This window comes from Carassius auratus, unplaced genomic scaffold (genome assembly GCF_003368295.1).
Source record: "Carassius auratus strain Wakin unplaced genomic scaffold, ASM336829v1 scaf_tig00020493, whole genome shotgun sequence".
Taxonomy (NCBI): Eukaryota; Metazoa; Chordata; class Actinopteri; order Cypriniformes; family Cyprinidae; genus Carassius; species Carassius auratus.
In genome coordinates this window covers 495,775-522,568 of record NW_020525031.1, presented here as the reverse complement: position 1 = coordinate 522,568, position 26,794 = coordinate 495,775, and the positions used below count along the sequence as shown (strand labels likewise).

Below are 26,794 nucleotides of genomic sequence, written 5' to 3'. Positions count from 1 at the left end.
GTCAAATCGCATTACGACATCCCTCTTTGCGGTACTCTTTGAAGAGCAGGCTGCTCTGGGGTGCGCGCGTCATGGAGGGTGGTGACATGGGCCCGCCACTCTGCGTGTTCACGGCGGACCTTGATTTAATATCCATACAATTAAGGCACGCGGTGAATGCCAAGAGAGGGGCCTTAAAACGGCCAACCTGTATCGTTTAGCAAAATGAGCAGCAGCATGAGGAATGCGCGCACCCCGAGTGAAGACTGCGCGGTGATTCTCGTAAAGGCAGAGCTGAACAGGAACCGAGGCCGCTTGGGTTGCAGGCGCATGATAAGAATATTAATTTCGGGAGCTGACAGGAATGTGGAATTCTACTGTCTAATTCCAAGTATATTATTGTTTTATTCTGAACATCACTAAGTCTGGTTCTACTAGTTTATGAGGTAATTTTCATATAATAATTATACAGTTGATTTAAGACTATTTAATAGATGACTATTTAACAGAGTCACATGATTTAATCAAGCCATGCAGTGTAAATAACATGAAGAAGGATGGGATTTGCTAATATAGACATGCTTGAAGGAACCTTGAGCAAAAAACAAAAAAAAGAAATATGGTTCCCATTGCAACAGAAAACCCCCAAGAAAGTGCATGATGGAGGTTACATAGTCTGTCCTGAAAAGAATAGCTAATGACATTACCCGCATCATCACATTTTGTGAACACTGTTTGGTCATGTATTGGTAATTGTCATTGATTTCTAAAGGTGTGTATACTTATATAAATACTGCATTCAACTGAAATATATGGATCTGTTTAGATAAAAATAAAAATAAAAAAATACTGGCAAAAATGGCAAGAGAAATTCAGGAGGACATTATTGTACAACATTTAGAATAGGGCTTACTTTTTTTTAATATGGTGTTCAATCTTTTAATGGCCAGAGAGCATCTTCTACCAAGACCTGTCTCTTTCTTCCACACTTTCTTGGTTTACCTGCCAATAAACCCTTATTTAATGCATATCCGTTTCATGTCTAGAAATCTTGCTTCAAGGATTCTCTTTTTTTCCTGGCCTGAACTCTTCTTTCTGTTAACTAGATGTGCTAGATGAGTAGAACAAGATGGCAGCCAGTCAATTTAGATGGCGGTGTACGCAGAGATTCAACTCTCATACAAGAGTGATAACATTTTATTTTGAGCTGTTTCAGTAATAAATTCAACATCCATTTTAATATTATTTTTACGATCGTTAGGAAATCATATTGCTGTTTATATGTGCCAAAATACCAAAGCCTTTTGACCACCATTTGCTGATGTTACTACTTTCATCGGCTGTTAATTTTAATGAATGATGTTCCATCTCAGCAGTCTTAGCAAGTGTGCACATAAATAAACCGGGCTACCATCTTTATACTATACAACCTTTACTGTACAAGACTTATAGCACAATGCTTGTTTTCTCAACAATTAATATTTAGGACAAGTTGGAGTGCTTAAAATATTCTTTGCTCTATCTTCATGTCTAAAAATGACAGTAGAAATTTGATTATGGATGAACTATTTAACCTTTTTCAAAATATAGGCAAATTGAGCATTTATGAAGCACTGGAGATTATATCGAGATGATTATTGAATTACAGTATTTACACATTTGAAATAATTAGCTCTATTTCAAAGCTTATTTTACCATTTTCAGAAGTAACAGTGCCATAAATACGTATCCTGTATTATCTTGAGAAACAAATAAATATACGTCCATCATGTCTGAAAATTAAGCATGTTTATGTGCTCATCAATGGTGATTTCTTAAAATCAAAACCTTTCAGGTGGGTTAAAAAGTGATACAAAACTCTGTTTTGGGGACCTCTGTGCAAAAACAATTAGTAGAGTAACAACACAGACAATATGCCCAACAAAACAAGGCAGTAAAAAGAACACCTTCAAACAGCAATTACACCATATAGTATTATTTTAATAATGAGCATGATCAAATCTAAGAATGTGATAGATAGTGACCTTCCAATACAATGCATATTCATTTCAGGGGTGACTTAAATGTTTGTCTTGTAACTTTTTTTATTTTTAGTATTTCATATATTTTCATGAATCTTCTGTTATATGACTATAGAAATCTGAAACCCTCGCACGGTTCAATTTCGCTCTCCCACACACAAACACACAAAACAGCAAGCAGGTCCTAAAAAATCACGCACAGAAACCATATACTCTTTTTTTGTTTGTTTGTTTTTCTTACTTTTAACAGTAATTTAGTAACATTAATTTTCAGGTTACACATTTGAGGCGTTCTTCGTTATTGTTATAATTATATGATCCTACGTTAAAGCTTAGCAATATACTGAGGACATGGGGAGGAAAAGAGCGATAAAATGAAATCTGTTAAGAAAGGACAAAGAACAAAAAAAAAAGGTGATGCATCTAAAGTGATTTCAAATAAAAAGCAATGAATTGCTACATCTCTCAGATTGGCTTAAAGAAACAGCGACCTCTGCTGGGCGGGGTTTGAACAGTAAGAAGTTACATTTCTGCTCTTTAAACATTAAGTGTGTATGTGAACGGAGTCTGAGCACTAGGTTCGGAACCGCAATGAAAACATTACTTTTACTTTGCTTTTTTTGTTTAGTTTTTAGTCCAGCCAGTGACAATGTTGACTTCCCGTAGTTAAGGATGCATGTTAAGGATGTCGTCTCCCTGATAACGCTGTTTCAACTGAGGTATAGAACAGCCATTATTAAACGGTTTCCATAGCTTTAAAATGTTAAGGCTCCAAGCAGTCAAAACAGAAAATAAAAAACAAAACCTGTAACATAAGCGGCTCGTCACTGAACAAAAAAAGTCAAGTGTTACATAATTCAAAAAGGTTTTTTTTTTATAACATCATCTCATGTCAAGACATGTCATTGTCCCTTCTATGCAGTTGCACGATTCTCCACGAATGGGATTCAAACCACTCTGGATCTAAAGAACATAAAACTGGCCCATTACAGTCACTGATGCTGGAGATGCACCCCCCCCCCCCACTCAACCAAAGCGGAGTCTGAACACCCCCCACTCCCTTACCTCTGCCATATCACATGATTAACATACACTCCGCCATCATCCCTGACACACACACATACATACATACACAGAATTAACTAACTATTCATTTAACCAACTCTCAAGGGCATGATGTGGAGCAGTGGGGCTGAAGAAAAACAAAAATACAGGATGAAATAAAAGACTTGTGCAGATATCAGTTGGTCAAATGGGGGGGGGGGGTTGTATGAAAACAATACCAAACAACAGAACACAGAAAAAAAATCTAAATAAATCAAAATGATGACGCGGCGTTGAGAGGTGCTAATCGACTTCAGCCCCCACAGGTGAAGCCGGAGGCGCAGAGGCTCGAGTCTGATGCTGGCTGAAGTCACCAGAATTAAATAGAAAAACATAATGATTGTTTATTTTTTTTTGAAATTTCATCTTGTGTCCTCTTTAAATGTAATTTCCAAACGGTCAGTCCTAAAACAACTGCTCATCATATGTAGGGGGCAGCCTTCTATTGTTTATTTCGGTTCTGGCGTTCCTGTGACAAAGAGAAATGGAGGGAAAGTTACTTTGATGCACACAAAATCTTGGTTTACTTATTTAAAATGACTTTTAAATTCTCACTCACAAGTCAGGGTTTCCACAACTTTTCACCAATGAATTTCCTTTACTTTAAAAACATTTGCACTCATAAGGAGTAATTGTTTCATATCACTGCAAATTCTAATGCTATTTTCATGCCAAGAACAGGGCAGTACATTGTAAAAATGATTTTTCAAAGTTGAGCGTTTAACAAGAAAATATTCAGTCTACTTCAATGTGTTACTTGCGGGTTCTTTGTAATTATTTATTTAATTTACTAGCAATTTCTGAGTGAAGATGGTTCACTATAATTGTTTTCAGTGTATCAATTAACTAAAAATAGTAAAACCATTAATAAACCTATGGATAATTTACAGACAGAAAGATTTTAGGTGCACGGTCAAGCAAAATTCAAAAAGATTTCCTTTAGACATTTTAATAAACAGTCTTTAGGGAGTTTTCTAAGTAACACTGTTGTATGTGATTAAAAATAGTTTAACAAAATATCTTTTAAAGTCAAATGAGTGTTTCAGAAGCAGCAAGATGGAAGTTATCAATAAAAGGTGCGATGCATAGCCAGTGAAATTTTACATTTGTGCATAAACAAAACATTCCAATCCTATCTAGAAAACACAATTTTAAATTCCTCTGACATTTGCAGATCTTCCATGTTAGCCCTGGAAAACAATAAAACAAAGAAAAGCTTACTTGATCAAGTCGGGATCGGTTCTGGAGAGGAGCAGGCTCTAGGTGCTGTCAGTGGAGATGAAAGAAAGAGATAAAAATCAATAATCCTTTGACACAAATCAAAAACATCAGCATTCTCTTAAATTCTTGTTGAATAAAAATGCCAATAACTAGGCTAAAAACTCAATACATAAAACAATTCCAAATTAATCATAACAAGTCAAAAGCAGAAATATTTTACAGTGAATAAAACCAAATTTAAAAGTGGAGCCATATTTTTGCTTGCTGTCAGTAGAAATCTTACTGATGAAATAAAATTTTATTAGCAGCTTGATACTTGACTAAAGCAAGTGCATCACAGTATTAAAAACCGCCACTGGATGAAATATCAAAGACAGAACCATGAAATAACTGAAGCATCAACAGCAAAAGCAAAGAGCATCAACCATTCCAAAAACAACTAGGTATCTATTAGGGATTTGACAATGCTCAAAATAATATTGGAACTGTTTGGTACCTCATCCACGGTTCAATGCATGCTTTAAATCGGTTTGCGTTTATATAATTTCTGTGTTGAGATGAGGAAACCCCTCCATGCTTATAACGTGCATTTTTAAAAAGCAACACGCCAAACACCTTCCCTTGTAATAACTTACAACGAGAAGTGTTTCTAAACCGGTTGTCCAACTAAAAAAAAAAAAAAAAAAGAGAACATTATAACTTATAGTTCACAACATCAGTCGTGTGTTTGAAATGAGTTCGTTTTGCGATCTGATGTGGCTTCTTAGCACAGAATGAGGCAGAAAATATATTCTATACTGCAATAAAGGCTGCGTCGATTAGCAACGGATTACAAATATACATAATCTTTATGAAAATACCCAAGATTGCTTGAAGAACACAGATGAATTAAATATTGTTGAAGGCAAGTGTTTATTGTCCTTCTGTTTCATCATTCAAAATGTTTGTATCTTCTTTTTATTTCATTACAGCGATAGCAATGTCTTTGTCCATTTGGGATTTATTGGAACGTCATGAATTCCATTACTTTTGTGATGCATATGTGGCAAGCAGTATGAATGAAATTATGAAGTACATTACGTGTGTTTGCAGTGCTCAATGATGGCCAATCCATCCTATTTTGGGAAAAAATAGGAAAATAATACCTCTTTGAAAATACATTTTATGTAGACATATAATAATTCACATCTTTTTCCATTATGCAGACGTTCACAGCAAGGTTTTGTGGTTAATGTACTTTAAAAATCACATTTTAAACTAAACAATAAACACTCACTAAAATGTAAACACTAATGTGCCAAGCCATCAGAACCGAACAGAAAACAGTGGTTAAAAAACAAGCTATGTATTGAACCATGGGCTAACTGTATTGTTGCATCACTAGTATCTATGATCTATGGCATTTTTAATCAGCTGTAACATCTACACTGGCAGTTTCAGTGACATGAACAGTAGCCTGGAACATTCACATGCTGGTCAAAGTTCTTTGGTTAATCACTACTTATGGTCATCCACCTCTAAACAGAAATATTTTCCTTCAGCATATGCATCTCTAAACCTTAATCTTGTATAAAAAACACAATATCCACAATCATTAGCTAACATATACACATATCCCAATCATTAGCTTAAAAAAATTACCTTTCTTACCACCTCTTCCTCTTCCTGCCGTTTCTCGTAGTGTGAGAAGTCATCGAAGATGGAGGTGGTGTGTTTGTAGGTGGCGATGATCTTCAGCACCTGCTTGGCCTTCTCCAGAGGCACCTCCTGCGTGTCACGGGAGTTGGTCACGGGCTTGTTGTCATTGTTCTCTAGACGGATGTGCCTGAGCTGGCTGTTGGGCACGTCTTTAACAAACAGCCAGTCCACATCAAATTTGCCCTTCCATTTGTCCTGCGCCCAAACGCCGGCGCTGGTGCCGTAGTCTACAGGTGAGCGCATCTCTGCCACGCCGCAGAAGTGTCCGCTGCCGTTGACGCTGAACAGCAGATAGACAGGACCCTTGCCGTTGATGCCGCGAAATGCAGAATCCAGCCGCTTGTTACCATGTTCCGTGCTGCACCAGATGGAGTACTTGATGGAGCGGTGGATGTCGTCCTCCGAGTAGCTCTTAATGATGAAAACCCGGCCATTTTTCAGGTTCCAATCAAAGTCCTTGGGATTGTAGCTGTGCGCCGCACGCAACTTTTCAAGGACCGGGTGGGATTCAATAGCACCGGAACCCGGAGGTCCGCCGCCACCACCATTGCCGATTCCTCCACCGCTTGATGAGCCACTACTGTCCATGCTGCCACCCCCACCATAACCAGGGTTACGGTTACGTGGGGCAATCCACCGGGTTTGAGGGGGAGGAGCAGGGGTGTGGTTCTGGTAAGGCTGTGGAGGGGGCGGACCCTGCATCACCATCTGTTGAGCAAGCGATTGGGCAGACGGCATAGGGGGCTGAGGTGGGGGCGGGAGCCCATGATGGTGAGGTGGTAGGTGACCCTGGGAGTGGAGCGGAGGCTGCTGCTGGTGGTGGGGTGGCAGTGGTGAGGCTACTTTAGTCACAGGCCCCTTATTATCCCAGGTGCCAATGTCCATGTTGTGTTTGATGGGTGGTGGGGGCAGGGTGCCTCCAGCCATGGGCATCCCCAGCTTGCTCTTCACTTTCAGTTGCTGAGGCTTGGCTGGTTTGCTCGCAATGGCTGCCCAAGACGTGGGTTTGGGAGGAGGCATCCCGATTGGAGTCCCGCCATTACCCGTGGCCACAGCTGCCGCCACCGGCCCTCCACCAATCACCGAGCCCACCGTCTTCACTCCAGAACCACCTCCAGTCACATCACCGCCAATCTTCAACCCTACCATGCCCTGCTCTAAACTATTCATACCTGGCGCCTTATTCAGGGTGTCGCTTGGGAAGCCTGTTTGCCCGTCGGGTACCAGGGTGCCACCTAATGAACTGGGCGGGTAACTGTAACTGCCCCCGTATGCAGAACTCTGAGTCTGCTGGCCTTGGGAGCCGCTTGTACCCCAGGCGGAAAATGCTGGGTTTTCAGGGAAAAAGTTAAAGCGGTGTGGATAGATGCTACTTCCCAGACCACCTGGCTGTCCGAACACAGTGTCATGCATGAAGTGATGATCCCCATTGCTGAGGGGGGCATATGGAGTGAGGTACGGGATTGGCGGATCTCCGCCGGTGGACCAGGGGGCCTCGCTGAGGGGGTACGGGAACCCAATCGAGGGGGCATAGTAGCTAGACAGGTATGGGTCGGTCATTGATTGGTAACTGTTATTCTGAGGGAAAAGAACAGAAATAGAGTTGTTAGAATTAATAATGCTAACTAATTTCAAACCTCATAAAAACAGAACAGACTTGAATTTTAGCGAACACTCCACGGTTATAATTAATTTAAACTCCAGAACAAATTTAAAAGCAATGACATAGTATATTGTACAACTAGTTCCTTTTAGTAATGTACTGTGGTTGAGGTAATGTATAAAAAAAATTCAGTTATTTCCTTTTTATATATACAGATACATTTTTTATTCCTCACTTCCTCAGTAAAAACAGCATAAAAGTTATTTCAAAGAAAGATAAAGTACCACTTTAAAAAAATACTGTTTTTACATGCACAAGCCTACAAGGACAACACACTTGAAAAAAAAGCATATTCAGTATTTTTTCTTAAATATATCAAAAACATGCTTAAGCTGAGAAGAATACGTTTAATTAATGTTTCCCCTTCATTTCACACCTTAAGACAAATACAAAAACCCATTTCTCACCGGATTAGACTGGCCAGTGAGGTATGGTTCAAAGTCATTGTCGTGGACCGTTTCCTTCTGATGAAGAGAGCCATTTTGCACTGAAATAAAGAATGACGTTAAACATCAGGACTACGGTTCAGACCTGTACATCTGATAACAAACTCACCACATGTTCTGTCCGACTACCACAATACTACAGACAAAGTCATAGATGAAGAGGAGCATCCAAAAATTGTGCAAAGCCAAAAGGACAACATTTTTTTATAAAATCACAACTAAAGTAGTTAATGCTACAGCATTATGAAGCATAATCTATTTAATGTGTTCAAAAGCCAAGCTCCCATTGCCAATTGATGTGTCAGAGTGGTGTTAATACAACAGGAGCAGTTCTGGACTCTCCATCAGGTGATTGATTGAGCTCTCAGACAACATTATTTGAATGATATGAGAGTAACAGAGCTACCCGGCCATGATATAAGTCACAGAGAATGAATGCCAAAATTAGACTTAACAGCCACAGCCAATGCATTGATAAAGGTAAAATTGGACTTAATGTAAATTAAAGAGAATATCCTGGACGTTTAATTTCTAAACCTGTATTAGGCATCTAGATTATAAATCAAACTCACCTTTAGCGTCTTGTCCTTTGGATGTCTTCCCATCCAGTAGGTGATCAGAGGTGGATAAAAACAACAAGACAAAAACATTAACACCTTTGCATTGTTGTTTTAAACACGAGCTCTTCGTGTTTAACATGTAAATGATGCACAACGTTTCATGCTCTTTATCCACATCGACTCCATTAGAGCATCACCAATAAATCAATGCACTATCAGCAGTCGCTCATCATTCGTTATTAAATATAAACGAGGGCTTAAGTTGATATTTATTTAGTCAATCAAGGAATTGACGTTCACACGGAAAGCTAAACATTTCGTCGGCCACACAGATCAGCCCAAGTCCAGAGAATATTGGTGAGAACTCTCGAAAGCTGATGAGAGAGATTGTGTATCGTTACTATATTAAGTTTTATCCTGATGGTACACTGGAGCAGAACGCATTTTGCGATGTGTCGAACGGAAACCGAAGGACCGAAGAAATGCGATGTAATATTCAATTAAACGAGTGGGGAAAAATGCTAACTCGTTAGCCACCGCGCTTGTGTGAAGCAAGCAGAGGCAGATGCCCGTAACATCTCCGCAGAAGCGGCGGAGGCTGCACGCGCATTCCCTGCTCCTCCTAAAGGCCTTAGCGACGCCGTGCCACTCCAACCTACCTGTGGGTCAATACTGCTGGTAGACATAATTCATCAAGAGGGCCTCTTTAGATTCAGCAAGAGTCTTGCAAAGAAAAAAGAAGCAGCAGCGAGAGTGCTAGGCGTAACCCGAAGCCTGTGGGTTCCTCTCGGCTCCGTGCAGGCTGAACTGCGCTTTTTTTCACCAAGTTCCACGACTTGACTCCGGCGATCCGGTCCTCTCGAGTGCACTAGAAGTCCAGCCTGAGGATGTTTCCGAGAGTATCAGAGGGTCCGCGGTTTTGGGGTTTAATCCAATGCTGTCACACGCCGAGTGTAAATTTATTTCAAAGTGTATATTATATTTTTTCCTCCTCCTAGCCCGCAGTTATTGTGCACCTCTGTTCACTTCCGCCCAATGGCCGCTCCATCCGGGATCTGCGCGGAGGGACTGACGCTACATGGACCGAGTGGCCACGCGGAGGTGACCAACCTGAGAAAAAAAAAAAAAAAACTTGAACCTGCAATTTTAGCACAGTTCTTTTGAGTGGAAGACCAGAAAATTGGGGAAAAAAAGTTATCACTGCTTAAATTTCTTGTTTATCTTAGTAAATAAACAATTTCATATTTGTTCTTCCTTCTAATAATTGCCTAAATAATTTTAACGTAGTATATTCAGTTTCTAAATGAGAGGGCTGTATATTTTGCCATTGCAATTTTACGTATAATTATATTTGTCTTTATGAACAATTATTTTAAAAAGTAATACAAACAGAAAATATAGATTATGCTTTTATGTAATGAAAACTAGCTGATAGTTTATTAGCCTATATTGAATGGGTTTGTGTTTAATTTAGACAAAAAGAAGTGACTATCACAAACCATCCCTAGGCTATATAGATAATAAAATATTAAAACATTATACTTATTTATTAATTAATACTATAATAGATTTTCAGCTGGTCCTTTCCTTTGGTTTCATTTAATTTATTCATAAATAGGCTATGTGCAAAGTTCCCTAAAAACTACTGACAAATATATACATTTCACACCAGAGCTTGATTACTTATATGCTTCAAGCTGTATTAAGCCATTTGCCTGGGAAGATGAAAAATTACTTCCTTTTTTTTAAAGCTTGTAGTCCTAATTTAGTTTCATTATAAGCCATGCCAGCACGTACTTTTATCATTTATATTTTCACTTTTAAAGAATGTCATTAACAACCACTGAGAACTCTTGTGTCAGCCGTTATCATGCTGATAAAGGGCATTCAGGGTAGCTAATTGATATTTAGATCTTAGTCAGAGATGTGTGGGATGGGGGTCTCTCTGTTTAATAAGTTTGCAGCAGGAAACTAGGGACTGGAACCCTGCAGGGAGCAGCTCTGTTTCAACATAACACCCATTTCACAGATAATGTAATATAATACAGAGCTTCCCTGATGAGATGCCTTTGCTGAATTTCCTAAATTTTAAATAGCATATGTGTTCAGTTTGAAATGATTCAAAATGAGAGGAAACATGTTGGATTTGGATTCTGATGGCTTATGTTGTCCACAGGATAATGAAATATTGTATCACACATAGCACATTGTGATGCCATACATAATAATCTGGGTGTGACTACATATCAAGATCATTAGCATAGGCTACCTTTTATAGTTACAATTTGGTAGCCTATAGGCTACAACGAACCGTTCGTTGCATTAACAGATTCAACGCGCGTTTTTTTAATTTAAACCACTAGGTGTCAGTGTAATGTTAATCAATTGGGGATATTCCTCACAAACCTCATTGACACAGAAATAAAGTGTATTTTTCCTATAAACTATTTGTGTTTCCCGAATCAAATATTTAATTGCAAATACTATTTTGCATAAGATATGCACTACAGGTATAATTTCACAAAATAAAAGACGACATGACTCGCTACAGTCAGAATTTATAATTAAGTAAATGCTTTTTTATTTAAATTTACAAAATTAGGTTTGATGTTTCATATGTGTTAAAACATTTCTGTTTTCTAACTGGGAAAATTTGAACAGTAAAATTAGAATGGTAAGTAAAACTGTTTTGCATAAGAATCATATCTCCTGAAAAAAAAAAGAAATATTTATTCATAAAAGCAGGTTCATTGCTGTGTCCTTTGGCTTTGGATGAATAGATGCCTTGTGAATTGCTTCTTGTTCATCTGTTGAGTTCAATGTGTCATTAGGCAAAATAATAATAATAAAACACACATACACATACCTTTGAATTTTCATGTTCATATTCACATCACTCTTATTATTATTTTTTACATTTTGTGTACTGTTATGTTTAAACATATCTGTTCCATCCAATCTGGTCCATTCTGAGAATGGTTAATGTCCCTATCTTCCATCTATTTCCATTTTCAATGTTTCTTTTCTCTCTGAGAAAAAGATGTTGATGAGATCTGGACACTGTCACTTATACAAATCTGAAAAGTAACAAAAGACAGATACAAAATTAGACATGAAGTAACAATATCAGTTGTTTATGAAGATAAATAAGAGCCAGCAAAACAGACAAAAAATACTTGGTGCACTTTTAAAGGTGAAAGATAAAAATTATTTTACAAACATGTGTCTTCCTCTTCACTGAAGATGTTGACAACATAGCAGGCAAATACAAATCCCAGGGCCTACATACAAACAAACAAAGCAACAGATTCAGTACATGTTCTGTACAAGTACATTTTTATGAGTGATTCTGAATTTGTGTATTAGTGTATGTGAATGTATCACAGAAAATTTTAAGCAGATGTGTAAAATGTTCATATTAAAAATTTAAGAACATTATTTTTCAACATTATTACAATTGCCTACTTATTTGTAGGGAACAAAAAACTATGCCTGACAGCAGCATATGGAAGACATATTCAGGAAACCTGTTTGAAAACAATCATTATTTCTGCACACTTCAGTGTTAACAGATAAGTTTTAGGGTCTTACAGAAATGAACAGTTGCAGGAAGCTGTGCATAACTTCTATGTACTGATACTCTAATACACAGCCCAGCTCAGAGACCCGAGCAGGACTTTCCAGATGCTGCCATCTAGTGGTGGGGAGGTTTCTGCTCTCACAGCCTGGACCGTTGTCCTTCCACCATGAGCGATGAGACGAAAGTCCCAGTGACAGATAATCACTGTCCTAAAAGAGCACAGCACAAAAATGCCTAAATATTCTTAATTTCAATAACATTATTTAATTTAATGCCGTAGTACTGAGGAAACATAGTGTATGTTTAAAATGGTGTTTAATCCTGTTCATATGTGGTTTGTAAGCCTATACCCACAGTGAATGCATGAATGTATGTGAACTTGGTTTAGCACTAGACTGACCCATAGGAAAAGAGCAATGTGGCACTTTACCTTTGAAAGCCCTCCAAGATCCAGATAAAGGCAACAGATGAAGACATTCCAAGTCACATAAAATACAATCCAGACTATATACTAAGAGAAAAGGAAAGAACATAATTATAATGGTCATCAGAGACTTAAAAAAATTATGTACTTAACTATGTAAGACAAAACTCCATATCTGGGTAAACAACCAAATTACTGCATTAGGCACGAACACACACACACACACACACACACAAATATATATATATATATATATATATATATATATATATATATATATATATATATATATATATATATATATATATATATATATATATATTTGCTCACCAGGGTATATATTAAACAGTAATATTGTGAATATTACTACACTTTAAAATAACAGTTTTCTATCTGAATATATATTAATTTTTTTATTTATTCCTTAAGAAACATAATAATAATAAAATTATCAACTTTGAAAACTTTGTACCGCTCAATATTTTTGTGGAAACTGAAATACATTTTTTTTACTTTTCAGGAATTTTTTGATGAACAGTAAGACCAGAAGAACAGTATTTGTAACAATATGTTGTAACACTACTGTCATTTTTTTCAGTTTAGCGCATTTTTGCTAAAAAAAAAAAAAAACATTTATACTTTTTAACATTATTTTTTTAATAAAGAAATCCATACATTTAATCATAATAATCAATAAAAATGTATCATTTAATTTAATACATTTATTTTAATAAAAACTTTTTTATTTTAATACATTCATCCATCTATATATTTTTGTCTTTTCTTTTCATCTTTTTATATTTAATACCAGTATTTTATAAATTAAGAATAAATAATGTATTTTTATTGTAATGTATTTTTAGTTAAAATTTTGATTTAAAAAAACAAATTTTATAAAATGTTATATTATTTAACATACCTATCAAAGTTCAACAGTTATTAAAAAAATGTAGTGACGTAAATACAGTACAAACCAAAACGACATAGCGGGGCTTATACTGGACTGTCCCAAACAAGCCCAATATCACCACAATGACGTGCAGGAAGTTGACAAGGATGGGCGCCCACTGGTAACCTAGAAAGTCAAACACCTGTCTCTCCACAGCAGTGATCTAAAGAAATAAAAGACAGAGAATATAATATGATCTAGATCTCTACACATTGTTAAAACAATAAAACCACCAGCTACTTTGCATATACACAACCAAAAAACACCCTCATGCTGCCCCAAACACAATAACGATGGAGACCCCATCTCTCTTTCCCAGAGACACACAATCAAAACCCCCACCACTGTCTTTCCACATGCTGGCTTTTTACTCAGGGGTTGCCAGGGTAACAGAGCCAGTGGGGTACAAAGCTTGTGACAGAGAAATAGAGAGTGAGAGGTGCAGAAAGAGAAAAGGAGGGCAGGAGGGAGAAAGGGTGAGTGATAGGAGATGAGGGCTCTCCTTGGAGGTCAGAGGCTCAGTGAGGGGAGATGTATGACTCAGATGGGAGGTGCTGGGTGTGGGGGGGATGCTGCTCCTCTCATAAAGCTTCACTGCAGCAGTCATAAACCCTCTCTCTCCCACTAAGCACCCATCCCCCATACAACCTCTCTCTGTTTGCCATAATGCTGCTGTGTACCAGCTGTTCCCAGAGGTTCCACCTCAGATCAACCACTCGTAGCATGTCTTCACCACAGTCCCCATCCGCTGTGTTCCAACATGAAGTGAGCTGACTTTAACGAGCCAAACATAAAAACATAAAACAGTGAGATGTTTCACAGATACCTGTCAAGGAGATCCACTGCGTATCACAGTTTCATGTTTTATTTCTCTCATACAAAAACTATAGCTTCAGAAGAATATATTTTCTCAACACTGAAAGCATTAGTTTCTTTATAATTGGTCAGAAAAGAGCATGGACAGCATGATGAGCTATTCCGATCATGCAACAAATATCTAATCCATAGAAGTGAATAGTCTCCAACTCATTTGAAATACTTAAAGGAAAAACAAAACCACAATTATAGACCCAAACAGTGGCTGAACCTGTTGATATAGTTGAGATGAAGGATGAAGGTTCAGCCAGGACTTATAGGTGCCAAAATGTTACACAAAATCAGACATGGTATGGCAGACATGCAGCAGACCTCTCCTCATCTATTCATTGGCAGAAAAATATGTGAAATACCGAATTGAATTAGCTAAACTGATTAAACCATACAGCTATATTTCCTTTCTGAGACACCCTGCGAACAAATATACACAACTGTAAATACTAATATCTGCATGCTTCTGTTCTGCGCTGTCCCACTGAATCTTCATCATTTATTTAGTAGGTGACAGTATTTTTTTTTAAAGGTCAATGCTGAGTTTATCTACTGAAATTATAGTCCAAATGTCATGTCATGCCAGATAAATAATATATTTTTACATTCACACAGTCGATAGGAAAGAAAGGAAAGGTTAGGAAAGACAGAAAAGCTAAGGTTAGACCAAAGTTAAAAGCCATAAATGTTAAGCAGAAAAACAAGAGGGATGTAGGTCACTGTCTCTCAACTCAAGTGCAACTACTTAACTGGGATGACAAGATGAAGATGAATCCAATATTTCACTTTGTGAGAGGAAAAAAGGATCTCACACACCAAGTGCTATCAGTGAGCTAAACATGCATTAAACACATTAAACTGCACACACACAAACATTGCTATTGTTTTATGGTCTATCTCTTATGTCTGCAGTTTAAATAAATAGATTATATTCTATGCTGAATAAATGTAGCCTGTAGCAATCAAATGTAGCTGTAGCATGGATGGGCTATGGATATTTAAAAATATATATTTGAGAGAAATTATGGGCAAAACAATTCAGAACTGAGACATATATGATTGAGTAACACATTACAGTAAAAACAGAATATAAAAATATAAAAATAAAAATGAGAGAAAAAAAACATTATTTTTCAAATAAGCAAACCTATAAATACATTATGTGCACAATAAACAGTAGAATTACAAGATATACTATAGGCCTACACTAATGTATTATTTGCACTTCTGTTCTCGTTTTACTCTTATATTAAAAATAAATGGTCTAATTTTGAGTAGCCTATGTTTTTCACAGTAATTAGCCTAATTTTTTTATAATAGTCCCATAACTGTCCAAAGTGTTTATGAGAAGCCATATTTTCACGAGGTATTTAAAAAACTGTATGCACAATTATTGCCTATGTTATAAATGAAAAACTACGGTTATTCTGGCACAAAACTTCACTTCTTTCAAACAATGGACTATTTAGAAGACTGCAGGGTTTAACTTGAGCTGTTCAGAAACGCGTCTCGAAGTTCATATTACAACGTAAAATTTCATAAACAGTTTTTTTTTTTATCAGACAGATTAATAAATACGATACAAAAGATGCTTGTTTTTCTATGACGCACTTACCACACTGTAAAAAATGATTGCGCCAATTAGTTATCATAACTTAACATTTCGAGTTAAGTTAACTTATTTGGATTGAACTTATTGAGATGACTCAAATATTTAAGTTTTTCTTGGCTTAACTTATCAGACTTAAAATAATGAGTCAACTGAACTTAGATATATCAGTTAACATAGCTGCTTCAAATATTTAAGCTTTAAATACAAATACGTGCAAATGCAAACTAATATTAACTAATATTTGATAATATCGATACATTTTAAAATTGTATTTGTCAACTTTTTATTTTATTTATTGTTATTATTTTTTATGCATTTACTTTATATATTTCTATGCATGCCATTGATAATATAATGTCCATAAACCGCAAAATGTAAATATCAATGTAATCTTTAAGCTATTTTAAGATTAAAATGTATGACTTTCTATATATATAATTTTCGGATGACCTCAGAGGATGAAAGTCCTTCTGCAGCAACGCCATTTTCTCACTTTAACAATGCTTGTTCTAGTCTGCAGGATCTAAAACCTTCCTATTTTAAAGTTAAAATCGGTTTTGCAAACAGGCAATTTTTTTTGGTTTTAATTGAACTACAGACCATCATCTTGATTAATTTGAGGGTAATTAATGCCAAATATCTGTGAATTTATGTAAAATGTTTATCATAATAGATTTGAATATTGATCGACATAAATATTCTGAACGTTTATGTACGCGCTTATAATATATGATTTTAATAAATTTAAAGATAATAATCCAACAACAACCACAGCCTTATTTCAGTTTTGCATGAATTCATGTGACCATTATAAGACAAATAATGCAACTTTCATATTTAAAATGTAATACTGTATGTGGAAATTAGATCAAATTTATTGTATCATTGATTAGAAGAAAAAAAAAAGAATTTAAATTATTTTTCCTGAATGAGCCAGAAGAGTCTTTCTGCAGCACCGCCATTTTCTCATTTTATGTTGTGATGTTCTTGCTGGAGTTTCTCCTCAAACAACGTTAACGTTACCCGAGTCGTTTATCCGTCGAATTTGTTTTGGCAGACAGTACAAACCAGATTTTCATCGTGTTAACTGAGCCGTGGACCTTCATATTGGTCAGTGTAAGGTGAGTATGTTAAGTTACTCCAAAATCTGTTTAATATGTAACGTTATCATCTTTTATAATTGTGAATACCAGAACGGTACGTTTTATATTGGATTACGTTACATGAAATAGATTTATACGATTTTTAATTATTTTGAGTGCTTCTGTACTCACTTCTAAGATGTTGTTTTAATATATTAACTGTAATCAACTATCTGTAGTATAAACAACGCCTTAAACAGTTTCGCGCTCAAAAATTATTTGAACTTTGTAAGCCAGTCATGGGACGTTAACGCTTTTCATATTGAAAATGTAATACTCCGTGGCAAAATCTTCTTCTTCTTCTTTGTGCTTATTTGGCGGTTCGCATTCTTAAACAGTGGCAAAATAATTCCCTTTCAAACATTTCTTCTTGTCGTTAGAAATTCAATTAATTAATTAAAAAAATATATATATGACGTCAGACGAACGTCTGTTTTCAGCCATCGCCATTTTCTCACGTTTACCCTTCCATGTGCTTGCTCCAGTCTTGAGTTTTTCCCTCGATTGTCAACGGCGTTTATCTGTTAAGTTAGTCTTTTAGAGTTTGCAGAAACCTGCTTTTAAATGTATTAACTGAATCTTCGAGCTTCATCCTGACCAGTTTTGGGTGAGTAGGCCAACTAACGTAGTCCTAATGTTACACATTTTAATGAAAATTATCTGTAAGCCATTTAACGCCTGACATATACCAATCGGTAATTTGGGGGGAAGATTTTTTTTTTTCGTTTAAATAAGTTAAATTCATTAGAGACAAATAATAGGAACAATATTAAAAGATAGAATAGAAAAAATATATTTTTTTTTTATTATTATAATTTTTTTATACAGACGATGAACTAAAAATGCACCTGCAACGTCTGATATTTCCTCAATTTAACGCGGCAGCCTCACTATATGTTTTGGTAATTCGTGTGTGCTTGTCTTGGCTCTGGGGATTGTTTATCTGTTAAGTGCAGTTTAAGGTGAGTAATAAAATGTTAACGAAGGCCTAGGCGATAAACAGCATTTATATAAAAAGGCGATATGACTTCATCAATAACTGTGTTCACACCGCCACCGTCGAGAGCGTCAAAGTGGCCGGAAGTCATTCATTTTCAATTTTAGCCGGCGTCGGGCAGCGACGAGTAGCGACTTGGTAAATATAAATTTATGCACAATGCTTGAAGTGTTCCCTTAATGATTGGTCTTCAGGCGAGCACGTTAGAGAATCCCATGGGTGGGGCGAGGCGCAACGCTCAGGAACTGTTCAGAAAAGCACTAAGCATAGTGCAAAATACTATGGTTTCAAGACGTGCTTTTGGGACATGAGGGATTTACAGAAATTGTCATGCCAACTTGCTAGACTGTGCAAAAGATGTGAGACGCAAGTGTAACAGTTAAACACTTCAATCTAGTGCATGTTTGCCTAGAACTCTGCTACATTTCCACGTTTTTTCTTGTGAGCCATTACTTTAGAATCTTTGCTAAACAAACATACAGTCCGTTACTTAATGTCCATGTGAAAACACTAAATTTAAGTATGTTCTGCATGCAACACAAGCTTACTGCTAACTAAAGTTTGCATTTGGCACACATGTACAATGAACTGTAAGGCCCATTCCGAAACCATTCGAAATTAATGTGTACCTTTAGACTCCTATGTCTAAGTTCTTTAGTCACAATAGTCTTTCTGAAGCTAAAATACTTTAGAATTATTGTTTATACATTTGTCACATTTACAAATTGGTCACTGCCTCCACTTTAAGGGCATTATATTATTGTTAGTTATATAAATGCAGTTATTCAATGCCATTGCTATTAATTTATGTAGCACATACCTATTTTAATTTATGAAATGCAAAAAAAGTAAATGTCATGTCTTTTAACAGATTGAAGCAGAGTTCACTCGCTTAACATCTAAGGACCTCATGAAGTCTTTTCTCTCAGGGTTGGATCAGTATGTACCCAGGTTCCTTCAGATGTTTAGAGCCAAGTTGAGCAGCATTTTCAGAAGTCTTCTATGCAAGATTGACCGTGATGTGAGTATTTTAGTTGTGTGCTTCAAATTAAAATGTGTTTGGGTTATTTAAGTTTGGATCTATAGAGTCACGCATCAACTAACGTCATTTTCTGTCCACTGTTCCTTTCCCTTTTCTCTCCATCATCATAAGACCCAAAATGTGTCCAAATATCAGCTTTTAAGGCTGTGCACAGGCTCCTACTCTTCTTCTGCCTATGTATGTACAGTTTACTTGAACAGATTTTTAAAAATGTGATCTTTAGTGTTGTGCATTGCTGCAATTTTTTTTTCACATCAGTGACGTGCTGCATCATGTAAACTTTGAGTTGAATCGAAGTTTACATATAACATGGGGGAAATAATTGAACATGTCAACTTTTTTTAATTTTATTTTTATTAAACCGTTAATTCAACAGTTTAATTAAACAGCAATTGACATGCAATTGGTAACAACTGAAGAAATTTGTTACAAAATGTTTATTTAACATTGCACCACCAGCACCCCGCATTTTTTTTTTCATAGGCTACATGCCAGCAGGTGCTGCAGCACCCCTGCTTTCCACTATAATGGTTATAAAGCAGTTACATTGTCAGCCTTGCCCTAAATCAATCTAATCATTTTTTTCTTTTATTTAAGAATTCCATGTCAATGAAAAGGGCCGTTGTTCTTCAAGGCCTTCCACATTACCTCGGCGAGGATCCATCAGATTTCTTCAAGTCAGCTGAGGTAGACTTGCATGTTAATATTATACCTTTGCTTAAAATAATGTTCTGTGTATGTTTAATCAGGACCCTGTCTATGAAATGTATTATAGTTTTGTAATGTAATTATGAGATAAATGGCAAAGTTGAATTTCAGCCATTAATTTCACTGTGATTTCAGGCTTTCGTCAGTATTAAAGATATCAGGGTTATATTTTCATAGAATCTTTGTACATTTATGTAGGATGATTTGATGTAGATAACGGTAAAATACAAACAAGACCGAGTCTCAGAATTAAGATATTTTCATTACATAAGTTTTGGCTAAAAATTGTGTTATATACTTTCAATAAAATAACTGACATTCTCAGTAAATGTTTTAATATACTTGCTGTAGGAAACTGACATTGAAGATGGTGTGATGGTGGGAATGGATGTGGGCATTCTCATAATGCCTGATGGAGATGATGCCTTTGACTACTACGTGGTAGTGGAGGAACAAGTTGTCCTGAGTGATGCCAAAGAACTCCCTCATGCTGTGGCTCAACTAGTTGTACTGATTTTTGCGCTTAACATTGAATATCCCAAAAAACTACGCTACACATTTGAGGTAATTCAGAAGATTTTAATTGACCTTGGAGGTGATCACTGTTCCGTGACGGTGCATGGACTGAAAAATAGACTCTTTCGCAAAACTGTTTAGCATTTTAACTGAAAGGTATATGTTCTGTGCCTTTTTGTTTTTGGTCATGATTTATTGGTGAATTTCTGGTTGTTTTAAAACAAAGAATGTTAAATGATTTTTTTTCTTAATGTGGTTCTTTATGCAGTGACAATTTGTGTAACTTAAAGGGTTAGTTCACCCAAATAAAAAATTTATGTAATTAATAACTTACCCTCATGTCGTTCCAAACCCGTGAGACCTCAGTTTATCTTCGGGACACAGTTTAAGATATTTTAGATTTAGTCCGAGAGCTCTCAGTCCCTCCATTGAAGCTGTGTGTACGGTATACTGTCCATGTCCAGAAAGGTAAGAAAAACATCATCCGTTTCTGTTGTGAGAGAGTTCAAAGCAAAGCAGTGTGGATATCCGGTTCGCGAACAAATCATTCGATGTAACCGGATCTTTTTGAACCAATTCACCAAATCAAACCAAATCGTTTTAAACAGTTTGCGTCTCCTATACACATTAATCCACAAATGACTTAAGCTATCAACTTTTTTAACGTGTTAATTAATTTACTCAAACAGTACACTGACTGAACTGCTGTGAAGAGAGAACTGAAGATGAACACCGAGCCGAGCCAGATAACGAACAAAAGACTGACTCGTTCACGAGTGAAGAACCGGTTGCATCAGTTTTCGGATCACCAGTAGTTCTTTCATACAGTTCAATTCAATAAACCGGTTGAAGAAAATTGTTCACCGGTTCTTTTGCGCTCGACGTAATGCCGTCATTGGCGATGATTGCACTTGATTCAAGCCTTCGGTTTACCCGCGCTCATAAAATTAGCACAGAATCAGTTCAGAATCAATGAATTGGTTCAAAAAGATCCGGTTACATCGAATGATTCATTCGCAAACCGGATATGACAAACTGCTTTGTTTTGAACTCTCTCTCACACAGACACGGAAGAGAAGACAATGCTGAATAAAGTCGTCGTTTTTGCTATTTTTTGGACCAAAATGTATTTTTGATGCTAACTGACCCTCTGATGTCACATGGACTACTTTGATGTTTTTCTTACCTTTCTGGACATGGACAGTATACCGTTCACACAGCTTCAATGGAGGGACTGTGAGCTCTCAGACTAAATATAAAATATCTTAAACCGTGTTACAAAGATAAACGGATGTCTTACTGGTTTGGAACAACATGAGGGTAAGTTATTAATTACATAAATTTGCTATTTGGGTGAACTAACCCTTTATTATAAAAATATCTTGTTTGAATTTAGACACTTGTTTTGTTTATACAGTATTGTTAATGTACATTACTGTATGTTTGTGCAGTACATCTGTTTTATGCAGTACAGCACTATGCTTAATACTGTGTCATTCATGCAGAGCATTACGTTGTATTTTATGCTTTTTTTGTTTATGCAGTACATCACTGTATGTTTAAAGTAACAGTTTATAAACTGGTTTTAATTGAAAAATAAAATCCAAGTGATTTATCCTCCATTAAGACAACTTGTCATTTTAAATGTTAAGCACTTTAGTCTATTCAGCTTTTCATAGTTAAGACAACTTCACAAATTCAAGTCCACTAAACTTATGTTCATTGCACTTGTATTATAAAGTCCTATCAGCTTTATTCTTAGTTAAGGCAACTTTACAATTTAAGTTCAGGCAACTTAAATTATGTCTATTGCACTTGTTTTTTTAAGTCATGCCAACTTAATCGTAAGTAAAGACAACTTCACAATTTAAATTCAGGCAACTTAAATGATGTTTATTGCACTTGTTATTTTAAGTCATGTCAACTTAATCGTAAGTAAAGACAACTTCACAATTTAAGTTCAGACAACTTAACATTTTAAGGCAGCACGAACACTTACTTTTTTAAGTTGAAACAACAAATTTTTTTTTTACAGTGCAGCTGAAGAGCGCAGAAGAACATCAACACACTCCTCCCCGAGCAGCAGCCCATCTTCACCAGCTCTCCGGTACAGACGTATAATTCAAAATGGTAAATACAACAGATTCATTTTTGAGGTAGCCAGTTTATTAGCGGGTTTTTTAAGTAGGCTATGCTTCCTTCACAATGGGCTCTGAATCTGATCATAGCTGTACATAGCGCAGAGGGTTAAAAACAACATGAAGCGGTAGGCGGGTGTAAAGAGGGTGTGATGGGGGGCGGGGTGGTATCCTGTATAACAGCCATCTATAAATCTATAACAGAGATTTACCTACTATAGAAATCCTGATTGTTTTGTTTGATTGGGTTGTTTTGTTTAAAATGATCAGTTATGCCGTATGTAGCATGTTTTATTGCATCTATAGGTGCTGAAACTTTTACCAGTCCTGTTGAAAAAAACTTTTTCTGTATGGCCCAAGAATTGACCAGCTGAGAACGTGCTGGCAAAACTGGAAGACCAGCTACAACCTGATAAGACCAGCAAACCAGTAGCTGGTTTAAAGTCAGGTCACCTTTATTCATATAACACAGATTGTAACAAAGCAATTGAACAGCATTACATAGGAAAATAGTGTGTAAATAAAAAAGTTAGTTCATATAATTCAATGATGTCATCATCCAGCTCAGTTCAGTTTAAATAGTATCTGTTCAACCAAGTTAACGAAATCACTGGAAATTAAGTGTCCCCAACTAAGCAAGCTAGAGGTGAGAGCGGCAAGGAACTGAAACTCCATCGGTGACAGAATGGAGAAAAAACCTTGAGAAACCAGGCTTGGTCAGGGGACAGTTCTTCTCTGACCAGACGAAACCAGCAGTTCAATTCCAGGCTGCAGTGAAGTCAGATTGTGCAGAAGAATCATCTGTTTCCTGTGGTTCTTTCCTGGTGGAAAGAGACATGGTCTTGACTGTGGATCTGTCTCTGGGGCTCATCTAGTTGTCCTGGTCTCCACAGACATTCAGGGCTGTAGAGATCCTCAAGTGCTGATCCACCATCTGGTCTGAATATGTACTGGATCCGGGTGACTGCAGTAACCCTCTGATCTGGATACAGACTGGATCTGGTGGCTATGGTGACCTTGGAATAAGAGAGAAACAGACTAATATTGGTGTATAATGCCATTCTTCTAATGATGTAGCAAGTACATCGAGTGTTATGGGAAGTGTTCCCGGTTCCGGTTTTCCTAATTAATGCAGCGTAAAAATCCTTTAACGGATTTGAATATTAGAAGCATATTAGTGTGTTATTATGGGTAAACCAGGGTGAAGAGATTGGTCTTTAATCTAGATTTAAACTGACAGAGTGTGTCTGCCTCCCGAACAATGTTAGGTTATTCCAGAGTTTGGGAGCTAAGTAGGAAAAGGATCTGCCACTTGCTGTTGTTTTGATATTCAAGGAATTATCAAATTGCAAAAATTATCAAAATTGAGTTTGAGAACCCAGTGGATATGGAGTACTATAGTGCAATAAGAGCTCGTTCAAATCCTGATGCGCTAAACCATTCAGGGCTTTATAAGTAATAAGCTAAATTTAAAATCTATATGATATTTAATAGGGAGCCAGTGCAGTGTTGACAAAACAGGGCTAATATAGTCATACTTCCTGGTTCTAGTAAGAACTCTGTAGCATTTTGGACTAACTGGAGTTTTTTAAGCGTGCAGAAAAACCACCCAATAAAGCATTACAATTATCTAACCTTGAGGCCATGAACGCATGAATTAATGTTTCTGCATTTGACATTGAGAGCATAGGTCATAATTTAGATATATTTCTGATATGGAAAAATGCAGTTTTACAAATGCTAGAAATGTGTCTTTCTAAGGAAAGTTTGCTATCAACACACCTAGGTTCCTAACTGATGACGAAGATCTGACGGAGAAGCCATCAAGTCTTACACAGGGTTCTAGGTTATTACATGCAGGTCCTATAATTAACACCTCTGTTTAAACCAGTTTTAAAGCAGGGGGCAACTAATATTGAAGATTCAGCTTTTACATATAGCCTACACTTTGCTGGTTATTTTTTTTTTAGGCAAGTTTAAGGTTAATGATTTTGTAGAAACCCAAGCTTACCGCATAGTAATTAATTACAATGGGGTAAAACTCAGGAAGGTCATGGTTAGTTTTTTTTTCTTCTTGTGACGTGTAGCTAAGTATGGTGTCCCATACTCTGAATTTGTGCTCTGCATTTCACTCATCAACACACAGCAGTGAGTAGTGAACACATGCACCATGAACACACGCCTGAAGCAGTGGGCCGCCATTTTTGCTGTGTTACATGGGGAGCAGTTGAGGGTTCTTTGCCTTGTTTAAGAGTCTCACCTCAGTTGTGGTATGTAGAAGAGTCATTCACTCCCCCTACAATCCCTGCCAGTACAAAGACTCGAACCTGCAACCTTTGGGTTACAAGGGTTACAACCATTGGGCCATGATTGCCCATTAATAGCATAACGTCCGAGTTGCTCATTTCATTCACCGTAAAGGAATGGTAATCACGGCTGTAAAGCAAATTAAGATTTTTTTTTTGTATGAACAATTTCAGTCTGTTGCTCACATAATTGTTGTTTATAGACCTATAATGAACAAATCTTGTTATTGGTGCCTTTTTTGAGTTTCCCAATAATTTTCATTGTATGGAAGAAAGTAACTTGGACATTCTGCTTCTGGACATCGTCTTATGTATTCCACAGAACAAAATAATAAAGTCACAAGGGTTTGGAACAACAGTGATGAAATAATTTATTTGTAATCCCTTTACTTACCTGAACAAACACTGAAAACTGTACATGTTATTACTGGGTTTCCATAGGATTTGTGTGTAAATGTGTGTAAGCAATTGAGTGTGTGTATTTTCTACATTTAGAGTGATTAAGATGTCAGCCCTGAGGTTGCATTTTTCATAATTTGGATGCCCCCCTACTTGACTAGCTCCATGTTCAGCACATATCACCCACCTGAACACAGCTGCTTGCTGCAGTGAGTGTACACTCGCTGGCACGGTCCATAGTCCCACAGATGGGTGAGTAACAGCAGGGTGCAGGGGTTTAGGTCTGTGAGGCTCAGTCTGTGCTGATAAACAAATTTACTATCTTTAGAGAGAGCTGAAGGTTTGATTCGTGGGTTTGCATCCAGAACATGTTTGTGAATCTCCTTTTGAGCCTATATGTCTCTGTGTGTTTGTGTATAGATTCTTGTTATCTAGTTTATAACATGAAGATGTTTTAAGTTGATTAAATGCTCAAAATCATGCAAAACATACTTTCTGACAGGAAATGAACTGTTCCTGTTGTGCAAATTAAACGATTAAATTAACAATTTTTACAGCACGATGGGAAGACACAAACTACTTAATATAGATATTATTTATATTGGTATAGTTCCATTAAGAATCTTTAACATGCATGTACATTTTTAGATTGTATGTTTTTTTTCATGATGAAGGGTTCTCTAGATTATTAAAATGTTCTTCACACTTCTGTAAATGGTTCTTGAAATTATTTTAATGGTTCTTAAATGGTTCTTTTCACTGAAAAGCTTTTTGGGGAACACAAAAATGTGTTCTGGCTGCAAAAACCCTCTTTTGGAACCTTTAATTTTAAGAGTGTAATTGTTGATTATATTGGTCAAACATTGTTAAAGCTCAACCAGTAAACCGTTACCCAAATTATTGTAGTTAGACAAAAAAAAAACCTGTAATTTATAAAACATGTTTATAAATACCAATAAATTACATTTTTATATTTAAATATAAATGTTGTCTAGAAACTAATTTTTCTTTTTTGTATAGTTCATTTTATAATGTCATCCATAAACACCATGGGCATTATTTTTATAATTCAAATTCAAAGTGTCAATAATCCAGATTTTTTAAAATGTTATTAGAGAAGTTTATTATGCTTATTATTTGATCAAAAATACAGTATAAACAGTAATATTGTGAAATATGTGTTTTTGATATTACTGTTTTTATAGTATTTTTAATTAGATAAATGTAGCCTTGGTGAGCAAGTGAGACTTCACATCATTGAATTAACTTTCAAAAGCATTAAAAATCTTAAAATTATTTAGGGGTTCAGATAAAAAATCGGCAGCTGGCAGCAGGAAGTGGCTGCCATTGACAGCCGGAAGGCAGTAACTGACAGCCGGAAGGCAGTAACTGGCAGCCGGATGGTAGGCGGGACCTGCCGAT

General features: G+C 36.5%; 2 protein-coding genes across 9 annotated transcripts; both read right to left on the bottom strand.

The window, feature by feature from the left end:
• Positions 1–1,938: 1,938 nt before the first annotated feature.
• On the bottom strand, positions 1,939–9,816 carry LOC113076446 (YTH domain-containing family protein 1-like). Of its 8 annotated transcripts, none has more exons than XR_003281181.1 (8): positions 9,352–9,815; positions 8,705–8,729; positions 8,094–8,173; positions 5,967–7,601; positions 5,401–5,440; positions 4,961–4,991; positions 4,326–4,370; positions 1,939–3,573 (listed from the first exon to the last, which is right to left on the bottom strand). XR_003281181.1 is itself a non-coding variant. In XM_026249110.1 (7 exons), exons 1-6 carry the CDS (start codon positions 9,376–9,378, stop codon positions 4,364–4,366), a joined length of 1,800 nt encoding a protein of 599 aa, XP_026104895.1. In that variant the 5' UTR covers positions 9,379–9,816; the 3' UTR covers positions 1,939–3,573; positions 4,326–4,363. The 8 variants fall into 8 exon arrangements, 6 of the variants coding, with proteins under 6 accessions (XP_026104895.1, XP_026104894.1, XP_026104893.1 ...); XR_003281182.1 differs by having other exon boundaries at positions 4,961–4,974; XM_026249110.1 differs by lacking the exon at positions 4,961–4,991 and having other exon boundaries at positions 5,406–5,440; positions 5,976–7,601; positions 9,352–9,816.
• A 2,088-nt stretch (positions 9,817–11,904) lies between these two features.
• Positions 11,905–23,593, bottom strand: LOC113076445 (sodium/potassium-transporting ATPase subunit beta-1-interacting protein 3). Its single transcript, XM_026249103.1, has 5 exons — positions 22,568–23,593; positions 13,671–13,809; positions 12,703–12,783; positions 12,284–12,481; positions 11,905–11,973 (listed from the first exon to the last, which is right to left on the bottom strand). The coding sequence occupies exons 1-5, from the start codon at positions 22,618–22,620 to the stop codon at positions 11,905–11,907; spliced, it is 540 nt and encodes a 179-aa protein (XP_026104888.1). The 5' UTR covers positions 22,621–23,593.
• Between the last annotated feature and the right edge of the window lie 3,201 nt (positions 23,594–26,794).

What these genes read in the sequence shown, in the direction of transcription:
- LOC113076446 (XM_026249104.1), bottom strand. Translation starts at nt 9,378, where the DNA reads ATGTCTACCAGCAGTATTGACCCACAG. An exon ending in CCAGCAGTATTGACCCACAG is followed by an intron (nt 8,730 to 9,351) that starts GTAGGTTGGAGT and finishes CTGGATGGGAAG; the next exon opens with ACATCCAAAGGACAAGACGC. An exon ending in TCACTGGCCAGTCTAATCCG is followed by an intron (nt 7,602 to 8,093) that starts GTGAGAAATGGG and finishes CTTTTCCCTCAG; the next exon opens with AATAACAGTTACCAATCAAT.
- LOC113076445 (XM_026249103.1), bottom strand. Translation starts at nt 22,620, where the DNA reads ATGGGCTGCTGCTCGGGGAGGAGTGTGTTGATGTTCTTCTGCGCTCTT. An exon ending in TTCTTCTGCGCTCTTCAGCT is followed by an intron (nt 13,810 to 22,567) that starts GCACTGTAAAAA and finishes TTTATTTCTTTA; the next exon opens with GATCACTGCTGTGGAGAGAC. An exon ending in AGCCCCGCTATGTCGTTTTG is followed by an intron (nt 12,784 to 13,670) that starts GTTTGTACTGTA and finishes CTTTTCTCTTAG; the next exon opens with TATATAGTCTGGATTGTATT.